We start from the raw sequence: 27,386 nt of genomic DNA on the forward strand, positions 1-27,386 counted from the left end.
ATTCTTGTAATTTCTACACGTTATAAATCCCAAATATTATTGTTTAAACAACCTGTATTACTTTATATTTAACCACACAGATTACCCTTTTCTCTGCTCCTTATTCCTTCATGGAGTCATATGCTTTCATCTGGGATCATTATCCTTCATGCTGAAGACATTCCTTTACTTTTCTTATACTGTGTGCTAGCGATAACTTCTGTACATTGTGAATGCCTACAAACGTCTTTATTTCACCTTCAATTTTGAAAGTAATGTCTACTGGATAGAGAATTCCAGATAGATAGTTTTTCTTTTCCAATTTAAAAATGTCCTTTGGCTTTGATCATTTTTGTTGAAAAGTCAGCTATCAGTTTTATTATTGTTCTTTTGAATGTAATATGTTCTTCTCTACCCTCGCCCCCACCCTCCATGTCTGCTTTTAAGATGTTAGTTTTTAAGAAATTAAGCATAATGTACCCGAGTGTGGTTTTCTCTATATATAAATTTGGATCTGTTCTTTTTATGTGTGTGTTTTTCAGTAGAGGCAAGGCTGCTCTTGAACTCCTGGCCTCAGGCAACCCTACTGCCCTGGCCTCCCAAAGTGTTGAGCTTGGCCTGGCTCTGTCTTTCCTGTTTTGTGAGTTGGTATCTTTTTATTTGTTCTGAAGTCTTTTTAGCCATTATATATTCAAGTATCACTCCTCCTCCATTCATTCTCTTATGGGTTTCTAATGATAAACATTAATTCTTTGGACTGATCATTCATTTTTCTTTTTCTTCTTTTAATAATAGAGACACAGTCTTGCTATGTTGTCCAGGCTGGTCTCAAACTCTGGGGCTCCAGTGATCCTCCCGCCTTGGCCTCCCAAAGTGCTGAAATTACAGGTGTGAGCCACCGTGTCCAGCCTGAACTCTATCTCACATATCTGTTCCACTCTCCTCTCTCTGTCCTGGCCCCTCCCTACCTCAATCCAATTTTTTCTCTTGGTACTTTAGTTTCAATATATCTACTAATTTGTCTCTGAGTTCACTAACCTGTCTTCTGCTATATGCAGTCTGTTATTAAACCTATCAAATAATTTCAAGTATACTTTTCAGTTCTAAAATATTCATGATTCTTTTTACAGATTCTAATTCTCTCTTCAAATTCTCCATTTTCCCCTCGAATTTCTCTAATAGTGTTATTTTTAAAATACCTATCTACTAAGTCATATAGGAATATAAAAGGTAAGATAAATCATAATTGTTTTTAAAAATACATCAGATTTGAGTAGAAAGCTCATTAGATGTATCTTGGAAGGACTAAGATGTGCTGGATTGCAGCCCATGTGTGATTAGAAAAATTACCTTTGCTAATGTTTTCTTGGAGTAAATGTCAGTACGGAGACCAAAGTTCTGCAAATCAACTGGTTTTTCCTTGTTTTTCTCAGGAAAATTTAGCATCTGTTGAGCAGCAGGAACCTGAGTCAAATAAATGATAAACGGCTGAGTTAGCCTCTTTAAAGTCAAGAGGGTAAATGTTTTTTAAAATTTGTTTGGGCCAGGCGCCGTGGCTCACACCTATAATCCCAGCACTTTGGGAGGCCGAGGCAGGCGGATCACAAGGTCAGGCGTTCAAGACCAGCCTGACCAACGTGGTGAAACCCGTCTCTACTAAAAATACAAAAATTAGCTGGGCGTGGTGGCACGCGCCTATAATCTCAGCTACTCAGGAGGCTGAGGCAGTAGAATTGCTTATAACCCAGAGGCGGAAGTTGCAGTGAACCAAGATCATGCCACTGCACTCCAGCCGGGGGAACAGTGCAAGATTCTGTCTCAAAAAAAAAAAAAGTTTAATATTGGCACTTAAACCACTCTTGGTGGATTTCCTACAAAAAACAATAAATACCCACACTTCTACACTATACTTCTAACAAAAATTCAACATATAAGTCACATTTTGGTGTCCCTTTAAATCCCAGAAAGGATAACAAATTTTCATTACTATCTTCTATTTCACAATGGGACAAAATTTATACCTTAGGTTCCTGTGAATCCAACTTAATGCTATATATAATTTGTTTGACATAATCTGTTTGATAATGTATATATGGATATCCACTTTACAAATCTTAGGACAAGTTATAAAGATTTCTTTGCTTCACATTTCTAGAACACAGATTGAAGGAAGGGAAAGAAGATTTTGCATCATCTGCTTACTTATGAGTGTCTTTTTGATGACAGAAGGATAATTTACTTTTATGCATATAAAAGTAAATTAATAATTTGACAGAGTAAGGCATTCGGTCTTGGGATTGGTGGGACAGCATTAACTTAAACACTATATATTCTTTTGGACTGTAATATTTACAGTACACCAAAATACACACACAAGCAAGGATCAAAGAAATAGCACTAATAATAGCATTATAGTATAATAATAATTGTTTCTAAATAGATATGCTATAAATGGCCATTTGTTACTATCCAGGTCTGATGAAAAGTCAACATTAATTTACCTGAGGTGATCGAAGATGCAGAGGCACAAGCCCAGAGGGGGTATCAGCTAATACATTAAAATGAGGAGTAGGAGGAGGTCCCATTGCCATGGGTCTACTTTCCGGGTCAACTTGGTAATTAACGAGTCCCCACTGCTCTAAAAAGGCATGGACCCTAAAGAATAAAGCTTGGAAAGTTAAAATCTAAAGAATCAACTTCATGTGCTTTTACTATCATCATCATGCCATTAAAAAACAGAAACAATAAAACCAGTAAATGTGCTCAGCAGGCTGTCAAACATCACAAACTACTTGACAGATTTTGTTATGTGACGAACAATTTCTACAAGCCACAAGTAATGTTGATAACACAGCACCCCCAAACCTATTACAAAGCCTAATCATTTCAATCACAGAAATGAGAGCATGAATACGCATTTAGGTCCATGGTAATAAAAGAACTCACACATAGACCAAATACACACATAAAAAAAATCCGCATTTTTCGTGACAGAGTCTCGCTCTGTCTCTAAGGCTGGAGTGCAATGGTGCGATCTCAGCTCACTGCAACCTCCTCCGCATCCTTGAATCAAGAGATTCTCCTGCCTCAGCCTCCCAAGTAGCTGGGATTACAGGTGACCGTCACCATGCGCAGCTAATCTTTTGTATTTTTAGTAGAAATGGGTTTTCGCCATGTTGGCCAGACTGGTCTCGAACTCCTGACCTCAGGTGATCTACCCACCTCGGCCTCCCAAAGTGCTGGGATTACAGGTGTGAGCCACCATGCCTGGCCGTTTTTGTTTTTTTTTTTTTTAATTTCGGCAGAGCTAGGGCGCAGAGCTTATCCACTCCCAACCTGAATCCACTCCATCCCTGGTTATTTTATGATTTGACTAAAAAATTTAAAATGTGAACTGTAAAATCTAGAAGGCTAAATTAAATATTTTATTTTGTTTTTTTTTTTTTGAGACACAATCTTGCTCTGTTGTGCAGGCTGGAATGCAGTGGGACGATCTCAGCTCACTGCAATCTCTGTCTCCTGAGTTCTCCTGCCTCAGCCTCCCCAATAGCTAAGATTACAGTCATGTGCCACCACGCTTGGCTAATTTTTATATTTTTAGTAAAGATGGGGTTTCGCCATGTTGGCCAGGCTCGAACTCCTGACCTCGGGTGATCCGCCCATCTTGGCTTCTTGAAGTGCTGGGAATACAGGTGTAAGCCACTGCACCCAGCCTAAATTAAATATTTAAAAATTTCAACCTCTAATGCTGAACACAGTGCTCATGCCTGCAATCACAATACTTCGGGAGGCGGAAGCAGGAGAATCGCTTGAGTCCAGGAGATCGAGACCAGCCTTGGCAACACTGTGAAACCCCATCTCGACAATAAAATTAAATTAATAAAATAGAATAAAAATAAAATAATTAAATTGAATGAAATGAAAGGAAACAAAATATAATCAACCCCTAAATGGCATAACTAAAATTAGGTGTTTTACCCAGTTGAAACAACCAGTTTAATCAAGCAAACATTAGACAGCATGCATAAGTAAATTCCTACAGTTAAATGTCTCTGAAAAAGTCAAACAGTTTACCTCATCACAGCACACACATCTCCAGTCAAGTTCCTCCGACAAGCAGTGCTAGTTAAATACTCTTGGGGGTTTAGACGATACGTGTCAATCATAAAATTTCGATATGCCAAGTATCTAAAAAGCAATGGCAAAATTCATAAGGTGGACACGTATCCTCTCAGAAACAATGTTACTTAGAAACTCAAAAATCTTCAGATTCCTTAAAAATACAACAAATTAAGACAAGAGCATAAAAAACATTGATATTATATTGCACATTTAAAGTTATGAGTGAATTTAGAACCACGAATATGCAAAACAACTGTTTATTAATGTATAACAACAAGTAATCTAATGACATTAATGTGAAGTAACATAAATTCAAACTTGGTCATGGTGGTAGTTAACTGCAGAATTGGAAACTAACACGTGGTTACATAGGCTATCTGCCTCACTACCACATATCTATACTTTACTGTGTGCAGGGCACTGTTATAAGCAATGTATGTCTGACAACTGAATCCTCATAATCGCTCTATATTGCAGGTAGGGTCTGCTATCATCCCATTTATGGGTGAGGAAACAAACACTGAGTTGTTAGAGAATATGTCCTAGCCACAGGGTTGGTAACTGATGGAGCCAGAATTCAATGCTGCCAGTGTGGTAGCTCTTCAATCTATGCTCTCAACCTCTGCTGCCTATCACTTCTGTATTTCACACATGTCATGTGGATTTGGCTCTGCAAATAGCTATGTAATTTCTCACAGCAGTTCTTTAAGGGAGATCATGGCTGGGCAATAAGTAGAATCCATGAGACCAAATTCAGAAAAGAACATACAAAAATGGAGAGAGAAATTGAGATTCTGTTACAGCAGATACTAAGGACTTCTGTCACAAAATATAGTACTTAAAAACAAGAGTGTTAAGGACTTTGAGACCTAGCAACAGTTCTTGGCACACAAAGAAAACAAAACTCAGGCAGCCAAGATCACACCACTGAACTCCAGCCTGCATGACGGAATGACTTTGTCTCAAAAAAAAAAAAAAGAAAGTAACAGATTAATACCCTGATTAATACATGGGAGGGTATTTACAGTATTGACAGGTATGTACTTATATATAGGGACAAGGGTTCCAAAAGTATATACTGATGAATCACCAGGGAAAGACAAAAAGTACTTCCGGCCAAACTTCTTCCTTCCAATAAGAGTTTTTCTATTTCCAATGCAAAACCACAAAAATCCTTTATGCAATTAAGCTCAATTCACATGCAGCTATATCATCATATCTCTCTTTTAATTAGCAGTCACACATCAGGAAGATAAAGATTCTATTTTCTCCTGGATGAATAGAAACAATCCAAAACATACATGCACACACAAGTTGAAAGTTGTTAGGACAGGCCGGGTTTGGTGGCTCACGCCTGTAATCCTAGCACTTTGAGAGGCCGAGGCAAGTGGATCACTTGAGGTCAGGAGTTCGAGACAAGCCTGGCCAACATGGTGAAACCCAATCTCTACTAAAAATACAAAAATTAGCCAGGTGTGGTGGTGCATGCCTGTAGTCTCAACTACTTGGGAGGCTGAGGCAGGAGAATAGCTTGAACCCAGGAGGCGGAGGCTGCAGTTAGCTGAGATTGCAACACTGCACTCCAGTCTGAGTGACAGAGCGAGACTCCATCTCAAAAAAAAAAAAAAAAAAAACAGGAAGAAAGAAAAAGAAAGTTGTGAGGATAGACCTGAATTCATTATAGTAAAAATTGGTTTAAAATCCAAACTTTAACTCTAAGAGTTGATGTGCATATAGTTCAAGGTTTAGAAATAAAAGAATACTCTAGGCAACATGGTGAAACCCCCGTCTCCACCAAAAAATAAACAGATAGATAGATAAATAAACATCAGCCAAGTGTGGTGACATGTGCCTGTAGTCCCAGCTACTTCAAGAGGCAGAGATGGGAGGATCCTTTGAGTTCAGAGGGCAGAGATTTCTGTGAGCCAAGATCATGACACTGCACAACAGCCTGGGCAACAGAGTGAGACCCTGTCTCAAACAAACACCAAAAAAAAAACCCCAAAACAAAAAACGAAACTAGATACAATTTCCTGTGTACCATGGAATGCTATGCAAATGAGATATGAACACTGTTCTGAAAGGAGTATTTGCAAACTTCCAAGAATCAGCAATAAGGAACTCAGGTGGATGCTTGAAGAGCCCCTACCGCACACAGGCAAATAAACAAGTTATCTAAAACACTGGCCTCACATTTCTGGAGTCTTGGATTTGTTTTTTCCATTGAAGAACTCAGGAAGAGCACGCCGTTCAATCACATGAATACTGAAAAGAAGAAGAAAAAAAGATTTAGGAGTGTTCTTTTTAAAAGAATAAAATCATTAAATATTCTAAGTAAAAGTGATAAATCCAAAACCTGAGTACTGCTTGCCAAAATTAATTGGCTTACACTAGTTTCTATGTATTAACAGCATACAAAAAAGTTAAGGAAAGCTTTCTCTTTCTCACTCCCAGTACTTACTGTAGTTTTTCTATTCCCATAACCAAACTAAAAAACTGCTATCGACACACTGAAAACTATACATTTTATTATTTTTTGGGATAATACAACATAACTAGATAAGAAGCCATAAGATATGAAGAATTCTTTGAAAAATGGTGACAAAAACAAAGGAGCTGGCATGGCATGGCAACAAACTGATGAAACAAATGACCAGAGTAGAGACAATGAATTTGCTAGTCTCAGCTTCTCAGGCTGTTAACATAAATGAGCCTTTGTCCAGCCTTCAGAAACACTGTGATAAATTAATAACTTTTTAGTTTTTATTTTTGGTGGAGGTGCTGGGGAGATATATTACTTTTTTAAAAATTTCAGTATCAATTGCTTTTAATAATATCACAGAAGTACATTTTAACAATATATGCAAACGCTAATAATTTTATGAAATGTTACAGGTCATAAGCAGAGATCAGGTAAAATGATCAGGCCTAACAGTAAAAAAAAGAACAAACTGTATATCTAGCACAAAATTTCTGCTGCTAATATAAGTGTGTGTTTCTTCCTGATGACATTTTAGTTTCTCAGTGACTTTCCAGATATGCAACATGTTAAGTAGTGGTTGCATGGCAAAGAGCAAATCAATGGTCTGGGAATATAATTCAAATTATTCACTTTTTGAATATTTGGTAACATTTAAATTAAATTGGATTTGTAGGGTCAAATACTATAAATACAATGAATTACCTGCAAACTTCTAGAAAGATAATTTCTAAGATGGATTAATGCTATATAAATATATATAATGACTCTTAAAAGAATAACCGTAAGGAACTAATTACATAATTCTAATATAACTCCTAATGTTTTCATTGTTACAGGTTAGGAAAGGCCCACTTTTTAAAAAATTCTGTATCATAACTAATATTTCTATTATTTAACTGCATGTAGTGTGACATGCAAAGATGATCAGGCAAATGAAAACGTTTCTGTAAACTATAATCTTACATAGTTATTTACTGTAATGATGTTTCCATTTTCTAATTTTATTTTTTAATTAAAAAGAAATTCACACACACACTTTTTTTTTTTTTTTTTAAGACACAGGGTCTCATCCTGGGTAGCATGGTGAAACCCCGTCTCTACTAAAACTACAAAAAATTAGCCGGGCATGGTGTTGGGTGCCTGTAGTCCCAGCTACTCGGGAGGCTGAGACGGGAGAATGGCGTGAACCTGGAAGGCGGAGCTTGCAGTGAGCCGAGATCGCGCCACTGCACTCCAGCCTGGGGGACAGAGCAAGACTCCGTTTCAAAAAACAAACAAACAAACAAACAAACAACAACTGGAGTTCAGTGACAAGATCATAGGTAGCTCACTGTAACCTAGAACTCCTAAGCTCAGGCAATCTTTCTGCCCCAGCCTCCAGGATAGCCGGGACTACAGGCATGTGCCATCACGCCTGGTTAATTAAAAAAATTTTTTGTAGAGACGGGTATCACTATGTTTGGGCTCAAGCGACCCACCAGCCTCAGCCTCTCAAAGTGCTGTGATTACAGACAAGAGCCATAGCACCAGCCCCCTTTATCTAATTTTAGAGAAAAAGAATGCCGGTTTCTCATGTGTGTCCTCTTAGGCCATTGTACTAACGAGTTTTAAAGTTTGTCAATTTTAACAGAACAACTCACTATTTTGGAATAATTAAAACAGCAAAAATATCTAAAGATAGAATATGTTTTCTAAAAGTAATTTACTGTTTACTATTTAGTATGTCATATATTAATAATTATTTATGATATAAAAATTGGTGTCAGCTGACAAAAAGCTACATTAAAAGTACATAAACATAATTTTATTGTGAGCCAAAAGCAAAATTGTGAATGTTTAAAAATTCTGAATGTTAAACACATAATTGCAAAGATAACAAGACTGAGACACTTCCAAATGTTTAAAAATAATTAAAGATAGTAACAAATGTAATGAAGACTGATGTTCAAAGATATGCACTTATTCTGTTCCAGGTTGTATTTACTGAAAACATCCAGAAATAGCATTCGTTTTTTGTTTTGTTTTGTTTTTGTTTTTGTTGAGACGGAGTCTCGCTCTGTCGCCCAGGCTAGAGTGCAGTGGCGCGATCTCAGCTTACTGCAAGCTCCACCTCCCGGGTTCACGCCATTCTCCTGCCTCAGCCTCCTGAGTAGCTGGGAATACATGCGCCCGCCACCACGCCCGGCTCATTTTTTTTTCGTATTTTTAGCAGAGACGGGGTTTCACCGTGTTAGCCAGGATGGTCTCAATCTCCCGACCTCGTGATCCACCCGCCTTGGCCTCCAAAAGTGCTGGGATTGCAGGTGTGAGCCATCGTGCCCGGCCTATTCAGTTGGTTTTAAATGTACTCAGGAAAGTCTCAATATTTGAGCCACAGAATGATGTCAGACAAAAATAAGGCATATCAAGTGGATCACTGACTATATTCTTTTAAATTGTCTCCAAAAAGACTTCTGGACATACATGGATTTTAAAAATCACATTCATCCTTTAAAAATAACACGGTAATCATTGAGAGCAGGCAAAAGGTATAAAAAGTACCCCAAGATTGGCCGGACGCAGTGGCTCACACCTGTAATCCCAGCACTTTGGGAGGCCAAGGTGGGTGGATCACCTGAGGTCAGGAGTTCGAGACCAGCCTGGTGGTGAGCCGAGATTGCGCCGCTGCACTCCAGCCTGGGCGACAGAGTGAGACTCCGTCTCAAAAAAACAAAAACAAAAACACCCAAGATTTTGAGTAATGGCAGCATCAGCAATGTAGACAACTTTCCTGTAAAGGTACCTTAAAGATACTAACATCTATTTGGAGTGGTAAGTTCTGGTACTTATGTTTTTAAAAAAACAACAACAACAAAACAGTCGAGGCACAGACAAACAAAAAGACAAACAAAAATCATTCTAATATGAAATAGTCACATCTCATAAGCAATCAATAAAAAAGACAGTACTCCAGTTACATCCAACTATGCTCGAAGCATGCCACAGTGCTTGCTGTAAAAATCAGAGACGATGCTAAGGAGGTCTGTTTTCTTAAACATTTTTACGTGCCAGGATTTATATTTTAAAAGCCTCCTGATGTTAAAATATTTCCTATTAAAATAAAGCTATTATTGGGTAGTAATTTTTTTTTTTTTTTTTTGGGAGACAGAGTATTGCTCTTGTCGCCCAGGCTGGAGTACAATGGCTTGATCTCGGCTCAATGCAACCTCTGCCTCCTGGGTTCAAGCGATTCTCCTGTCTCAACCTCCCAAGTAGATGGGATTACAGGCACCCACCACCATGCCTGGCTAATTTTTTTGTATTTTTAATAGAGACGGGGTTTCACCATGTTGGCCAGGCTATTCTTGAACTGCTGACCTCAGGTGATCTGCCCACCTCGGCCTCCCAAAGTGCTGGGATTACAGGCATAAGCCACCATGCTGGGTAATTTTTTTCCTTTATATAAAGTAGTCCCTTCATATCTGTGGAGTTTGTGTTCCAAGACCCCCAATGGATGCCTGAAACTGTGGACAGGGCCATTAAGTTTTTTCCTACGTATACATATAAACACACACATACCTATGATAAAGTTTAATTTATAAATTAGACACAGGACTAGATTAACAAAAACCAATAATAAAAAAGAACAATTATAACAATTTATTATACACAATTTCATGAACAGAAGATTTGTTCTTACCATAGATCTTAGCAAGCTCAGCACACAATTCTTTTTAAGTCGGAAACATTCACCTTTTCACTTAAAGGAAGCGCTTTATACATTCACTTTGGCGCATCCGAACTATCACCATCACTACTTCTATGCACTGGGGCCACTAACTAAAATAGGGGTTCCTTGAACAGAAGCACTGAAATCCCTTGACAGCTAGTCTAATAACTGATACGGATACTAAATGACTAACAGGTGGGTAGCATGTACAGTGTGTCTACATTGAAAAAAAAGGATGATTCATACTCCTGGCATGAAACTGCAGGATTTCATCCCACTACTCAGAATAACACACAACGTAAAATTATGAATTGTTTACTTCTGGAAATTTTCAGTTAGTATTTTTAATCTAGAGTTAATTTCAAGTAACTAAAAACTTTTTATAATAATTTAAAACATTTTATACTACTACTCAAGTATTTGCTTGTTTGAATTATAGCTGATTCTAAATGAGTTAGATTCAAGCTTACAAAATTTTACAAACCTAAATTACAACAAAATCTAGTTTCAATCCCTGAATTGTTTTTCTTTAAAAAAAAAAAAAAAAAAAAAATTCGAGCCAGGTGCGGTGGCTCACGCCTGTAATCCCAGCACTTTGGGAGGCTGAAGCAGGTGGATCACGAGGTCAGGAGTTCAAAACCACCCTGGCCAAGATAGTGAAACCCATCTCTACTAAAAATACAAAAATTAGCCTGGCACGGCGGCGGGAACCTGTAATCCCAGCTACTCGGGAGGCTGAAGCAAGAGAATCACTTGAAACCGGGAGGCAGAGGTTGCAGTGAGCCGAGATCATACCACTGCATTCTAGCCAGGGTGACAAAGCAAGACTCTGTCTCAACAACAATAAAACAAACAAACAAACAAAAAACACAAACACATTCCAAAGATAAAAATCACTCGCCATCTCCCTTCATCCAAAGTGATAGTAATTTCTGATAAGGAACATGGGCAGAAAGGCACAACCTGATTTCAAGGAAAGTTCTTGTACTGCTCAGTACCATGCTCACAGATGGAAGTGGTCCACTCACCAGTTATAATCAAACCATGATGCATAACTAGGAATAATAATGTGATTGGTCTGCTCTGTCACATTATCTTCCCCAGGGTCAACTGATCGACTCTGATCACCTTTGGCAGGATCTTCATCTTCCTATAGAAAAGAAGACAAAGTTCAAAGAAAGAAAGAACTAGAGAGAGAGATATATATAACATCTCTTACACTTCAGTTGTTAGGTTAAATAAAACGAAGCTCCCCCATTCGATCAGATATCTGAAAAACAAATTTCAAGTAAAAACAACCTTTCACAGTATTTAAGGTACAAGGTAGCCAGCTGATAGATAAGGTTTTGTTGCTCATTTATGATGATGAGGGAATCAATGCAGAGAAGGTAGGTCTCTCATAATAAGATTAACAAGTTAATTGAAGAAAGTCTGTTTCAACGCACAGGACTTTAGACTAAATAAATAACTCATAACCCAGATCTCGTTCCATAATAGCTTGCTTCTTCCTTGTCCAGTTTTACTTAATCTGAAGTAAATGTTTACTTGATACACATTTTTATTGCATACATTTAAACGTATTTTAAATACTTTTTTTGATATTGAAATGTTTTACAATTTTCTCTCTGTGGTGATTTTATTATTTGTAACCTAATGAAATTATTTTCTATTAAGAAACCAAATTATGGGCTGGCAAGGTGTCTCATGCCTGTAATTCCAACACTTGGGAGGCTGAGGCAGGAGGATCACTTGAGACCAAAAGATCAGGACCAGCCTGGGCAACATAGTCAGACTTTGTCTCTACTAAAAATTTAGAAATTAGCTGGACATAGTGGTACATGCCTGTAGTCCCAGCTACTTTAGAGGCTGAAGTCAGCAAGATTGCTTGAGCATGGGAGGTCAAGGCTACAGTGGGCTGTGTTTCCACCACTGCCCTGCACTCCAGTCTAGGCAAGACCCTGCCTCAAAAAAAAAATAAAATAAGCAAAAACCCAAATTTTGAATCAGTTTTCTTTTACAATGGTTCCACAATTTAATTTCTACCTTTTTCTTAATTCAACCTAAATTTCCTGTTACAGTATTTGAAGTGACGATCTAGTGTTACTACCTATAACCGTTTCTATAAGAATAGTAAAAAGGAATAAATTTAAAGCATGAAAACACCAAGGACTCTAGTTATTACTTAAATGATATTGAATACAAATGTGATAATAACGATGACAAGGGTAACAAATTTTATTTCCCAAATCACAGAAGCTAGCAAAAAATATTCTCAATGTTGACCTGTTTTTATTTTGGTTTTAGTAAATACATTTTTGTGTTACAGACTTTACAAATCATTTAGGAGACAAAAAATTTCCCTTATTCAGAAAAAACAGGAAGAGGCTGGCATTGCAATTAATGAAGGCCAACAGTATAAGTTTTAATGACTTCAATCAGAAAACAACAAGGAAGATGACATTGTGGGAGACAGCTTTAGAGACACTACCTCTAATCCTTTTAAGATATATAAACGACTGGTATATGGCTTCAAATCCTCTTATCTTTGGCATTAAAATGAAGGAATTTGACTTTCCTTTTTAGCTGGGACCATAGGCAGGTGCCACCACACCAAGCTAATTTTTTAAGTTTTTGTTGATGCAGGGTATCCTTGTGTTGTGCTGGCTGGTTTTGAACTCCTGGGCTAAAAGTGATTCTCCCACCTGGGCCTCTCAAAGAACTAGGATTACAGACGTAAGCCACTGCACTCAGCACTTTTTATTAAAAAAAGAGTGTCTTGCACTGTCACCCAGGCTAGAGCACAGTGGCAGGATTTTGGCTCACGCCAGCATAGAATTCCTAACCTCAAGCAATCCTCCCATCTCAGCTTTCCAAAATGCTGACATCATAGGTGCCAATCTCTATTTACTCTAAATAATGACATATTTTTGCACAGGTAATGTTCACTAATAAGTGGCTCTTGGCTGGGTGTGTTGGCTTACACCTGTAATCCCAGCACTTTGGGAGGCCGAGGCGGGTGGATCATCTAAGGTCGGGAGTTCGAGACCAGCCTGACCAATATGGTGAAACTCTGTCTCTACTAAAAATACAAAAATTAGCTGGGCGTGGTGGTGCATGCCTGTAATCCCAGCTACTCGGGAGGCTGAGGCAGGAGAATCGCTAGAACCCGGGAGGCGGAGGTTGTGGTGAGCCTAGATCACACCATTGCACTCCAGCCTGGGCAACAAGAGCGAAACTCCATCTCAAAAAACAAAACAAAACAAAACAAAAAGAAGTGGCTCTTTGACTAAATAACTTTGATTTTTTTTTTTTTTTAATCATAAGAACAATACAGGTGAAGAGTCATAAGAAAAGAGTTTCTTGAAATACTTTTCCGGAAATCCTGTCATGCATATGTTCATCCTTGAATGTATACAACAATAAAGATCATCTTAGGGAATTTCTTTGCAAATGAAAAAAAAAATCTATATTCAGCAAGTTAAGGAAATTATTTCAAGAAGATTGGGGGTTAATCACACAGTCAAACATGATAGCCTGAGTAAACAAGACGCCGTTTATTTTTAAAAAATTAAATCCTACCTTAAATCTAACATGTTCCAAAAGCATAATGATTGAGGTATCGCTACAGCAGAATTCATAAAGCAGGAAGTAGCTCGCAATAAGGCTCAAGAAAGGTCAAAGTATGATTCAAAGTCTACACTGCATCAATAGAAATGGCAGTGAGAAAAATCAAGACAACACATGGCCCCTGCTCATCTGCACTGTCGGATAACATCTGAAATACTGTGGTCGGCACTGAATATTACCTTGCAACCAGGGGAGTATGAAACTAGAAATTACAGCACATGAGGGACACTAGCAGGGAGGATGAAAATTTTCTCTAAGTAAAATCTTGGGGTCCAAGAAAGTCAAGTATTTTGCCGAGCGCAGTGGCTGACACCTGTAATGCCATCACTTTGGGAGGCTGAGGCAGACAGATTGCTTGAGCCCAGGAGTTCGCAACCAGCCTGGGCAACATAAAAAACTCCATCTCTACAAAAAATAAAAAAATTAGTTGGGTGTAGTGTTGCACACAAGTAGTCTCAGCTACTCGGGAGGCTGAGGTGGGAGGGGGATCACCTGAGCCCAGGAGGTCAAGGTTACAGTGAGAACCAACAGCCTGTCTCAAAAGAAAAAACTAACAAAAACACCTTCCAGAAATGGTTCTTATATTGTATTTGTTTTCCTTAGGGGAAAAACTAAAAACAAAAAAAAAAAATTCAAAAACCAGAAGGGCTTCATAGTCCAAAAATTGGGTTATGTCCAATTCAGTGCTTCTACTGTTCGGTACACAGGACCCTTAGAGAAGCTCTCTCACACCAGGCTTAACTGAATTGTTACCTTTCCTCCTGCTGTGACTGTTTCTTCATCCTGCTCATCTGCAAAACCAAAACACACAATTCATTTTAAAAACAGGTAAATGTTCTTTGGGTTATTTGGAAAATTAATGGTCTAAGAACTGATACTGGACAGAGAAAAGGAATGAAATAGTGCATTATTAAAGCAAAATCACTCTGAATAATTCACTAAATTAGAATTCTACACAGAAGCACAGAGGTAATTAGAAATTCAAAGCAAAGATCATTAAAAATTTCAAACAGTGGGGAATTTATAATTAATTACTACTTGAGCTAATATCATAGTCATGATCTTAATAACAGATACAGGACTTGATTACGATTCTTGTCTCCTGAGTTTTGCTAAAATAACAACATTTTGGGTTCCAGAAGAAGTGAGTAAAGAATGATGAGTAAAAAAACGGGTGATAACCAATCCCTTACTAATCTTAGTAAGACAATGCCTTCTGAGGATAGAGGGCTTAGCATGAAAGAAAGCCCAGGTAAAATTTGTAAACTAGATAGTTGATTTCCACAATGAAAAGTAAAACTGCCAGTACAGAATAGGAAAGAGGTAGTATTAAAGAACAACAAGTTACATTATTATATGCCTGTGATATTTAAGCTTTTTATCACTACTGTGACCGCTGGCACTAGGTAAGGCATGATGAAGTTCAAAAAGAACATGGGATGCTGGGTGCAGCAGTGCACATCTACAGTCCCAGATACTCTGGAGACTGAACTGGGAGACTCACTCAAGGCAAGGAGTAGAAGTCCAGCCTGGGCAACAGAGCAAGATCTTGTCTCTTATTAAAAAAAAAAAAAGAAAAGAAAAAGGGTTGGGTACAGTCGCTCACACCTATAATACCAACACTTTTGGTGGCTGGTACGGGATATAGCAAAAATAAACAGAAATTTATCAGATTTTGAAAAATGCTATACAAAGAATAAACATAAACATATTAGAGAGGAAGTGGGTAGGTGGACACTTCAGAGCAAGTAAACTGGTGTCTCTGAAAAGGTGGCCTTTAAGCTGAAATGTTAAGAGATGAGAAAGACAAGGTAATTATTCCACAAAAAGTAAGAAACCAAATCAAAGGGCCTCCAGTTGGATTGGCTTGGTAACTTCACAAAACAGAAAGCCACTATGAACATGAATAAAGGCTGAGCAAAATAGACAAACCACAACAGCCAAGTGCAGTGATACAAAGCATTGGCAGGAAAGTAAGACTAGGACCCAAATCGGGGTTCTGCAAAATATTTGGAAAGAGGTTACTGAACCTCTTTAAATCTCCATTTCCTCATCAATAAAACAAAACAGTTTAATAGTGAAGTGCAAACACATGTAGAACAAGACCTGACAACTACTCATGCCACCCAGAGATGGACACGGTGGCTTAATGTGTGAGTTAGTCACAAATACTTGCTAACAAGGAATAGGTGATTCTGGATGTGAAATAATATGGTATTAATTACCAGTAGGAGTTCTGCAGCTCTGCATAGTGACTATTTTTATGTAGGAAGTAACTAACAGAAAGAAATCTAGGTAAGGCTGCCAAAAACAAACACTTGGTCCGTTGGACAATGGTAAACCATAGCATAACCAACCTCTTACTAGAAACTGTTAGTTTGACTTAATAATCTCTCCCATTACTCAAATTACACATTTTTAGTCTGACGAATTTCATTCCCCAAAGTAGTCTTGGTACTCAATGGGAAGATACTTCTGATAATATTAAATTATATATGATCCCTAATATTAATAATATCCCTAATATTATTGAATGGTAATATTCAATAAATGTTCTCTTCCTGCTTTCAGATGTGAGAAAATATGCTCCACACCAAACACCTGAATCTCTTTCAGAGACCTGAAGAATGAAAGAAAGACCTATATTTGATGAGGTAGCATATAAGGCAGAATATAGAGCAGTTAAAACAACAGCTCTGGTCAGGCATGGTGGCTCACGCCTGTAATCCCAGCACTCTGGGAGGCCGAGGTGGGTGGGTCGCCTGAGGTCAGAATTTCAAGACCAACCTGGCCAACATGGTGAAACCGTGTCTCTACTAAAAATACAAAAATTAGCCGGGAGTGGTGGCAGGCACCTGTAATCCCAGCTACTTGGGAGGCTGAGGTAAGAGAATTGCTTGAACCTGGAAAGTGGAGGTTGCAGTGAGCCAAGATCACACTATTGCACTCCAGCCTGGGTGACAAGAGCGAGACTTTGTCTCAAAACAAAAAACAAAATACAACAGCTCTGAGAACAAAAATTTACAGTTGATGGATCACTCTCCAAAATACCCACTCGTATCTGCCATCAATAATAACTGTAATTGCCAGGCCCGAAAGCTCACGACTGTAATCCCAGCACTTTGGGAGGCTGAGGTGGGTGGATCAACTGAGGTCAGGAGTTCAAGATCAGCCTGGCCAACCCGGTAAAACCCCATCTCTACTAATAATACAAAAATTAGCTGGGCGTGGTGGCACGTGCTTGTAGTCCCAGCTACTCAGGGGGCTGAGGCAGGAGAATTGCTTGAACCCGGGAGGAGGAGGTTGCAGTAACCAAGATCGTGCCACTGTACTCCAGCCTGGGTAACAGACCGAGGCTCCGTCTCAAAAGATAATAATGACTGCAATTTATTCAAATACAGAATTCCTTAATTAGAAGATAGAACTGACATCTCATTTTCTAAAAAAGGAGATCTTGAAAATCCCTTTCAGGTTTAAAGTTCCGTAAAGTCAAAATTTTAGTAAATACTGAAAACAATAGGTTCTCCTTTACAAGTGAAGAAAAGAAATCAAGCCTAATGTCTCATCTACAACTCTCCAGAACAAAGATGTTTAAAACTACCCCTATTTAATTTTTAAGGAGAACAAGTGATTATACTCTTTTCTATTCTCCTGCAAAATCACTCAAGAATTATACCTTACTTGTGAAAATGTACTCTAAGACTTGGAAATACTAGGAAAGGATGATGTCATTCTCATTTTATACTGCTTAGAAACTTTAATTTGGCTTACAAAGTATTAACACTCCATAGATTTTTGTTCTAACAATACAGTATCATTTTGCATACTGTTACAAAAACAATTCTTTCAGTGACATTTGAAAAAGTACTTTAATTAGAACTATTTCCTTAAAACTCATATTCTTATTCAATTATATTATTACCACCTTCGCTAGTTTGTAGAAAAATATTATGCTCCAAGAGGGGGAGATCACTAAGAATGGCAACAATGGATCACAGGAAATTAACTCTCTTAACAACAGTAGCAAACCAAATCATAATGGCACTAAGAATAAGCCACAGCTAATATCCTGTAGTGGCTAAGCACAAGTCTCACTTAAGAAAGGAGTATCGGCCAGTCACGGTGGCTCACGCCTGTAATCCCAGCACTTTGGGAGGCCGAGACAGGCGGATCATGAGGTCAGGAGTTCGAGACAGGCCTGACCAACATGGTGAAACCCCGTCTCCACTAAAAATACAAAAATTAGCTGGGCGTGGTGGCGCAAGCCTGTAATCCTAGCTACTCAGGAGGCTGAGACAGGAGAGTCACTTAAACCCAGGAGGCAGAGGTTGCAGTGAGCCCTGGGTGACAGAGCGAGATTCCGTCTCAAAAAAAAAAAGAAAAGAAGGAGTGTATCAAGCTGGGCATGGTGGTGTGTGCCTATAATCCGAACTACTTGGAAGACTAAGGTAGGAAAATCGCTGGAGCCCAGAAGTTTAAAGCTGTGGTGAGCTATATTACACCACTGCACTCCAGCCTGACCAACAGAACAAGACCTTGGAAGAATAGACTATCAAAGGAGATGACATATTCAAGACAGAAAGCACAGACCAGTGTATAGATTTTAGGTGCTTACCTAGATCTGCTACAGTTCCTCCTTTAACAGGTGTATTTTCACTATCTTTCTTTAGGTTCACTAGAAAAAGAAAAAAAAGAGTTATGTTTATGTGGGAAAAGTTGTACTTCTTTTTAGAAAGAAAACAGAATAGGACATGATTAAACGACATGCATCTCACTACAACTGCAACACCATTCAATACACTTTCAGGTAAAAATCGTAAGCCCAGCTATGAAATATTTAACAGACTATATTGCCATTACCCAAGCACCATATAGTTTCATCATAAAAGCAAACAATACAAAATACTCAACAAAACATGAAAATAATCTTTCAATCCCTTCCACAAAAGTTTTTTTATTAAAGTTTATGATGCATTTGTTTTGATTCTCACTTCTAATCCATTCATTCTTTTAAAAAAAATTAAGGAAGAACTAATACCTTTTTAGTTTGTTTTCAGACAGGGACTCAGTCTGTCGCCCAGACTTGAGTGCAGTGGTGCGATCATGGCTCACTGCAGCCTTGACCTCCCAGGCTCAAGCGATCCTTTGATCTCAGGCTCCCAAGTAATTGGGACTATGGGCGCATGCCACCACACCTAGTTAATTTTTGTATTTTTTATAGAAACATGGTTTTGCCATGTTGCCCAGGCTGGTCTCGAACTCCTGAGCTCATGCAATCCACTCGCATCAGCCTCCCAAAATGCCGGGATCACAGACATGAGCCACTGCGTCCGGCCAAACGAATATCTTTTATACATCCACATGGATGTCAAAATATATCCTGAGAGTTTTTTAACTCTATGTAAATGTTATCAATACTGTGCTTAGTTCTTAGCACGGACCTTCTTTCCATGTAAGAACTTTAAATTACATTACATTTCTTTCATTTTTACAAGTCCACTGTGTCCATAGGTGGACTGTAAGTTAACCAGCCCTACACTGATGGAAACCATGTTTATTCTGAATATTTCACTGTTCAAAAACATTCTTTTGTAATTATCTTTGTGGGTGCATGCAATTATTTAAGATAAACTCTAAAAATAAAACACTGCAACTAGAGGTACACATTTAAAAATTTTTAAAACACAGCCAAGGCCAGGTGAGGTGGCTCATGCCTGTAATCCCAGCACTTTGGGAGGTTGAGGCAGGTGTATCACTTGAGGTCAGGAGTCTTAGACCAGCCTGGCCAACATGGTGAAATTCTGTCTGTACTAAAATACAAAAACTAGCTGGGCATGGTGGTGCGCATCTGTAATCCCAGCTACTCGGGAGGCTAAGGCAAGAGAATCACTTGAACCTGGGAGGTGGAAGTTGCAATGAGCTGAGATCGCACCACTGCATTCCAGCCTGGACAATAGAGCAAGACTCAGTCTCAAAAACAACAACAACAAAAAACCACAGCCAAATTGCATTGAATGTCTTCATTAATTTACACTTTCATCAACAGCATTTGATAGTACTCATTCCTCAAAACTTTCACACTTTTCCATCTACCTTTTAGGTTTTGAAAATCTTATAGATGCAAATAGTGATTTGAAGAACTTGCATATTCTTAAGTGAGGTTGACCATCTGTTCACAGACTTCTTGGCCATGTATTTATTTCTAACAAATTACCAATCTGACATAATCAACGGTAAATACTATGTAATTTAGTCTAAGGGGTTCAGATTCTTTATACATTTTTAGGATTCTAGTCCTTTGTTAAATGGTAAATACTTTCTCCCCCTACCAAAAAAACCTGTTTAAAGTGCTAAATTTCTTACATTTTAACCTCAATTATGTAACAGTGATTCTAAACATATTTGATGAGCTAAACACATAGTAACGGGAAAAAATGTGTGCTCACAAAATTCGTATGTTGAAACCCAACTGTAGTGTCCTGGTATTTAGAAGTGAGGCCTTTGGAAAATAATTAAGTCAGGAGGATAGGCCCCTCAAGAACAGAATTAATGCCCTTATAACTGGGTGTAGTGGCTCATGCCTGTAAGTCCTAGCTACCAGGGATGCTGAGGCACAAGAAACGCTTGAGCCTAGGAGGAGAAGGCTGCAGTGAGTTATGATCGCATAGCTGTTATTCCAGTCTGGGTGACAATGCAAGTATGTACTTTACAATAATTAATTTAATGTTATGTGAAGTATATCTCAATTAAAACAATGCTATATTATGCATAAAATCATACACTGGAAAACTGAATGCCTGTTTTCTACTTCACCCTCAGCATCTGTACCTGTAGTGGTTGAATAAAAGTTACTTTGTCATCCGGGCGCGGTGGCTCATGCTTGTAATCGCAGAACTTTGGAAGGACAAGGCAGGCGGATCACCTAAGGTCAGGAGCTCAAGACCAGCCTGGCCAACGTGGTGAAACCCTGTCTCTACTAAAAATACAAAAATTAGTAGGGCATGGTGGAAGGCACCTGTAATCCCAGCTACTAGGGAGGCTGAAGCAGAAAAATCACACGAACCCGGCGGAGGTTGCAGTGAGCAGAGATCATGCCAATGCACTCCAGCCTGGGCAACAGAGCAAGATTCTGTCTCAAAAAAAAAAAAAGTTGGACGCAGTGTGGCTCACGCCTGTAATCCCAGCACTTTAGGCAGCTGAGGTGGGCAGATCACTTGAGGTCAGGAGTTCAAGACCAGCCTGGGCAACACACTGAAACCCTATTTCTAATGAAAATACAAAAATTAGCCAGACAGAGTGGTGCACATCTGTAATCCCAGCTACTCGGGAGGCTGAGGCATGAGAATCACTTGAACTCAAGAGGCGGAGGTTGCAGTGAGCCGAGATTATGCCACGGCACTCAAGCCTGGGTGACTGAGCAAGACGCTGTCTCAAAAAAAAAAAAAAAGGTGAGGGGGCCCAGGCGAGGTGGCTCGTGCCTGTAATCCTAGCACTTTGGGAGGCCAAGGTGGGTGGATCACCTGAGATTAGAAGTTCGAGACCAGCCTGGCCAATATGGCAAAACCCCATCTCTACTAAAAATACAAAAAAAATTAGCCAGGCATGGTGGCGGGCGCCTATAATCTCAGCTACTCAGGAGGCTGAGGCAGGACAATCACTAGAATCCTGGGGGCTGAGGTTGCAGTGAGCTGAGATTGCACCACTGCACTCCAACCTCGGCAACAGAGCGAGACTCTGTCTCAGAAACAAAACAAAACACAAACAAATTTATACAACACTAGACTCAAAAACGGCACAACATATGTCCTTTTCAAGTAGTATAAGCAAAGGTTCACCAAAGTAGACTATATGCTGTGTAATAAAACAAGTGTGAATAATTTTTTTTTTTTTTGAAACAGAGCTTCACTCGTCGCCCAGGCTGGAGTGCAACGGTGCAATCTCGGCTCACTGCAACCTCTGCCTCCCAAGTTCAAGTGATTCTCCTGCCTCAGCCTCCTGAGTAGCTGGGATTACAGGCACCCACCACCACACCCGGCTAATTTTTTTTTGTATTTTTAGTAGAGACAGGGTTTCACCATGTTGTCCAGGCTGGTCTTGAACTCTTGACCTCAGGTGATCCACCCGCCTTGACCTCCCAAAGTGGTGGGATTACAGGCATGAGCCACCGCGCCCAGCCAAGTGTGAATAAATTTCGAAAGACTAGATTTTCAGTGAATGATTTTGGGTTTTTTTGAATCGGGGTCTCACTCCTTAGCCCAGGCTGCAGTGCAGTGATGCAATCATGGCTCACTGAAGCCTCAATGTCCTTGGTTTCCAGCAATCCTCTCACTGAATAGCTAGGACTACAGGGAAAGGCCACCATGTCCAGCTCTGCCATAGATTTTAATTAGGAATTAACTACAAAATAAGCCAGACATGGTAGCTTGCAATTTGGGAGGCTGAGGAGGGTAGACTGCTTGAGCTCAGGAGTTTGAGACCAGCTTGGGCGGTATGGCAAGACCGTGTCTCTACAATGAATAAAAATTAAGCAAATGTGGTGGTGAGCACCTGTATCCCAGCTGAAACGAGAGGCTGAGGTGGGAGGATCACTTGAGTGAGCAGCAAGACGTGACTGCCAATGCACTCCAGCCTGGGCGAAAGAGCAAGAGATCCTGACTTTTTTTTTTTTTTTTTAGATGGAGTCTGGCTCTGTCACCCAGGCTGGAGTGCCCTGGCGTGATCGTGGCTCACTGCAACCTCCGCCTCCCGGGTTCAAGCGATTCCCTTGCCTCAGCCTCCCGAGTAGCCTGGGACTACAGGTATGCGCCACCACGCCAGGCTAATTTTTGTATTTTTAGTAGAGCTCTGGTTTCAACTTGTTGGCCAGGCTAGTCTTGAACTCCTGACCTCAAGTGATCCTCCCGCCTCAGCCTACCCAAATACTGGGATTACAGGTGTGAGCCACTGCACCTGGCCTTGACCCTGACTCTTAAGGGGAAAAAAAAAAAAAATTCCAAACTCATTTTATGAGGCCAGCATAACCATGACAGCAAAACCTGATGAGAAAATGCTAAGAACAGAAAGTTAAAGATCAATATCTGGCCGGGCACAGTGGCTCACGCCTGTAATCCCAGCACTTTGGGAGGCCAAGGCGGGCGGATCACGAGGTCAGGAGATCGAGACCATCCTGGCTAACATGGTGAAACCCCATCTCTACTAAAAATACAAAAAAATTAGCCAGGCATGGTAGTGGGCACCTGTATTCCCAGCTACTCAGGAGGCTGAGGCAGGAGAACGGTGTGAACCCGGGAGGTAGAGCGTGCAGTGAGTCGAGATCGCGCCACTGCACTCCAGCCTGGGCGAGAGCAAGACTCCGCCTCAAAAAAAAAAAAAAAAAAAAAGATCAATATCCTCCACAAATACAGACTAAAATAATCCTTTTAAAGTATATTAAACAATCAAATATAGCCAACACATTAAAAAAAAATACAATGTCATCAAATGAGGTAAATTCCAGGAATGCAAAGTTGATTCAACCACTACAAAAATCTTACAATTAAATAATATTAACTGATTAAAAGGAGAAATATCATTACATCAGTGGATACTGAAGAACGGTATCAAAATTTGGCATTCATTCATAAAAACTCAGAAAAATCCAGGAAGAAAGCTTCCTGAAATTGATGAAACATCAATTGTGTGATATCACACACCATGGTAAAATATAAATGTGTTCTTTCGAAGACAGAGAAAAAAGCAAAAATGTCTGCTTTCTAAACCGCTATTAAAAATTACAGTGGAGGTATAATATAATTGGAGGTTTGTGTAATAGAAAATCCTAAGAAATCTACAAAAAAGTGCCAGAATACATGATTTTTAAAAAAGCAATAGAATACACGGCCAAAAATTAAGGAATATTAATTCTCTTTCCACATACTAGGAAAAAATAAGTGGAAAAATTTACACTGTCAGTAACAAAAAAAATGAGATATAAATTTAACAAAATGTGAAAGACCTCTAATAAAACATACAAACCACAGAAGAGGAAAAATTACATTAAATGCTGGTGCTAAAACTTACATGGAAAACCTAAGAGCTATAATAGCAAAAACAATATTGAAAAATGTGAACAGAAGTTGAAGGAGTTTACTCAATTTCAATACTCACTAAAAAAAAACTATAATAACTCAGGCCCTGTGGTATTAAGTACAATGAGATGGTTAGAATAGAATACTGAATCTAAATGTAGACATGTGTGATGATTTTCAACAAAGGCAGCAAAATAGTTCAATGTGAGAAGTAGTGTCTTTTCAGCAAATGGTATACAAACAACTAAATACCTATGTGGGGAATAAAATTAACTTCAACCCTTAATTCATAACATCCTCAAAAACAACTTTAAATTGGGTCACAGACCTAACTATAAAAGCAGAAGGCATAAGCTTTCTACAAGAAAACACAGAAAAACACATTTGCAACACTAATATAGGCAAAAAACTTCTTAGGACACAAGATAAGTTAAGAGCACCTGTCCTCCAAAAAAAAAGTGTTAAGAAAATGAAAATCCAAGCAACTGTGAATAGGGGCTTGAACTGGTTATACTTAAATTCAGAAAAATCAAATGCTAAATTTATAAATTCACTAGAAAACAGAAAACCAATAAAAAGGACAAGTACTAATTCTCCTGCTTATTATTTTTTTTATCCTTTAATCCCTCCATCTGGAGTTCAAGAACTGCTTGGGACATTTTCCTTGCATCTTTGTCACCTTCAGCGTTAGTGCTTTAGCCTTCGACCAGACAACACACCATCAGCTGAGTGCAAAATACAGACAGACCAACACTGATGAGTCTAGCTTCTCCTAGTATTCTTAACTGCCCTGTATGTATATACATATGTATATACATATATACATCCAGTGCCCATCTTATACATACGTATATTGCCCTATATGTCTATACATATGTATATTGCTCTATATGTCTATACATAGGTATATACATATGTATATTGCCCTACATGTATATATCTATGTATATACATATATACACCCAGTGCCCATCTTAATTATCAATTGCTCTGTGTTTAGTGCCAGATAAATCATACAGACTTATCAATTGCTCTGTTTAGTGCCATATAAACCATATAGTCTTCTCCTATTTTTAACTGTATACTTCCTGAGTTTTAGTAACTCATCTTACTTTTAGATCCAGATAGCTTCCTATATTTTACAAATTTCTCAACAATGAAAAATAATGTTCTGGTTTTCCTAGGCTTTTTTTAAATACTCTTTTCTGACTGTCACTGTACAAGTTTAGGGCAGGAGAGATGGTTATATGCTTCATATACATCTTAATCTAAATCCTAGATTTTTTTCTTCTACTTTTTCATTATTTTTCATGCTCACAGAATAGTAAAATAAAAAAGAGATAGAATTTACTACAATCCTTCATCTTAGGCTGTTTTGAAGAACTGTAATTCATCTCCTAATAACCAGAAAAGGTTCTAATTCCTCCTGTTATTTCATTTCAATAAAGTATATTAAAAAAAAACCCTACCAATAACTTTAATGACTTAGTTTCTAGTCCCCAAATTTTAAATCTCCACTTTCTAGATTTCAGTGAAATTCTATAAACTTGGATGATTAGTATGAGACCTGTAATTCACCAACTGATTATATATAGTCTCTTATTTACAAGCTGCTCCCACAAAGATGGGTGAAGAAGGCTAATAAATCATAAAATGCCTATCATAGGTCTTTACTTTTCGAAGTATGCTAGAGCTTATTTTTTGAAAATGTGATCACTGGCTCACTGAGGACACAAACATTTAATGGTCAATAAAAAATACCTTATCAATAAAGAACATTTTGGGTTGGTTTTTGTTTTTGTTTTTGAGACTGAGTCTCACTCTGTCGCCCAGGCTGGAGTGCAGTGGTATGATCTCAGCTCACTGCAACCTCCGCCTCCTGCAGCCTCCTTCAAATGATTCTTCTGCCTCAGCCTCCGGAGTAGCTGGAATTACAGGCACGCACCACCATGCCTGGCTAATTTCTATATTTTTAGTAGAGATGGGGTTTCACCACATTGGCCAGGCTGGTCTTGAACTCCCGACCTCAAGTGATCTGTCTGCTTTGGTCTCCCCAAGTGCTGGGGTTACAGGTATAAGCCACCATGGCCAGCCCACTTTGAATTTAATTACATTGAATAGAAGTTAGGCCAGAATTTACATAACTGGTAACTAAGGTTCATCACACTTAGAAGAAATTCATTACCAGAGAACTTCAAATTTGCATTCACATAAAGCATTCCCTAGAGATTTCAATAAGTTAAACTATATATAGGTACGTATTCCACTTTTTCATATGAATGTGATTCTGTTGCAATTTAAAAACCATTAATTTTAAAACATTACTAAATTAAAGATGTTTTTGGTCGCTGTAAGTTTTCTCTATAAACAAAGAGTAAAACTACTCAAATGATTAAAGAAAATTAAAAAAAGATATCCATAAAAGGGACAATCTATTCATACTTGAAAGTTGAGAACTGTGGACCCACAGCAAGCAATGAATCATCCCATGGTATTGCTGAGAATGACTAAATTAAATCTAACACTCTCATGCAGAAGAATACAAACCATTTTTGGGAAGTACTACTTCTTCTATATTGGGTACAGGTGTTGGGTCTTCCATATCCTTGGTTAGATCTTCTTGCTCATCTTCCTCTTTCTGACTTCTGCGCTTCCCATAAAGGCTAGCTTGGCTAAAACATACAAGTATATGAAATATAAACAAGACTGATTATAGCTACTGATAGCAAACAGTTTCTGAGGTTGTACACCTTCATTATTTGTAGAACATATGCTCAAGATCACTTTAAAAGACAAACAGTAGGTCGGTCGCGGTAGTTCATGCCTGTAATCAGAGCACTTTGGGAGGCCGAGGCAGGTGGATCACTAAGGTCAGGAGTTTGAGACCAGCCTGACCAACATAGCGAATCCCCGCCTCTACTGAAAATACAAAAATAAGCCGGGCATGGTGGCAGGCGCCTGTAATCCCATCTGCTCAGCAGGCTGAGGTAGGAGAATCGCTTGAACCCGGAAGGTGGAGGTTGGAGTGAGCTGAGATGGCGCCAGTGCACTCCTCCCTGGGTGACAGAGAGAGACTCCATCTAAAAGAATTTTTAAAAATAAAAAAGGCAAACATTAAAAAGAAAAAATTAGATAACTTCCCCCAAATTACATCTAACCAGCCAATAAAAGAAAAATAAAAGTTAACAGGCATAAAAAATGGGCAAAAAATCCTACTAGACAATTGCGGGCAGTATCACAAAAGGGACCTAAATTAGTGTAATAAAATAACAACTGCTAAGGAAATATGATATATTCTAAGATTATAAGCAATCACATATGTGATCAAAGATACGTACCATTGTGTTTTAATGGCCCTTTTATCATCCAAATATCAGGAACTACAAGTAGAATCCCTAAA

At 38.7% G+C, this 27,386-nt stretch overlaps 1 protein-coding gene across 4 annotated transcripts in view; it reads right to left on the reverse strand.

Annotated features, from left to right (window-relative positions):
* The window catches only part of SMARCC1 (SWI/SNF related, matrix associated, actin dependent regulator of chromatin subfamily c member 1), a 195,230-nt gene that overhangs the window by 87,928 nt on the left and 79,916 nt on the right, over positions 1-27,386 (reverse strand). For 3 of the 4 annotated variants that reach the window (XM_001154676.8, XM_016940956.4, XM_063805688.1), the window contains 8 exons: positions 26,534-26,658; positions 18,535-18,594; positions 14,673-14,710; positions 11,321-11,442; positions 6,295-6,366; positions 4,054-4,167; positions 2,481-2,634; positions 1,330-1,443 (listed from right to left, as the gene is read on the reverse strand). In XM_001154676.8, coding sequence (XP_001154676.1) covers positions 1,330-1,443; positions 2,481-2,634; positions 4,054-4,167; positions 6,295-6,366; positions 11,321-11,442; positions 14,673-14,710; positions 18,535-18,594; positions 26,534-26,658 — 799 coding nt within the window. The remainder of the gene's footprint in view (positions 1-1,329; positions 1,444-2,480; positions 2,635-4,053; positions 4,168-6,294; positions 6,367-11,320; positions 11,443-14,672; positions 14,711-18,534; positions 18,595-26,533; positions 26,659-27,386) is intronic. The other variant, XM_009445383.5, reaches the window with a different exon arrangement.

Source organism: Pan troglodytes, chromosome 2, assembly GCF_028858775.2.
Source record: "Pan troglodytes isolate AG18354 chromosome 2, NHGRI_mPanTro3-v2.0_pri, whole genome shotgun sequence".
Taxonomy (NCBI): Eukaryota; Metazoa; Chordata; class Mammalia; order Primates; family Hominidae; genus Pan; species Pan troglodytes.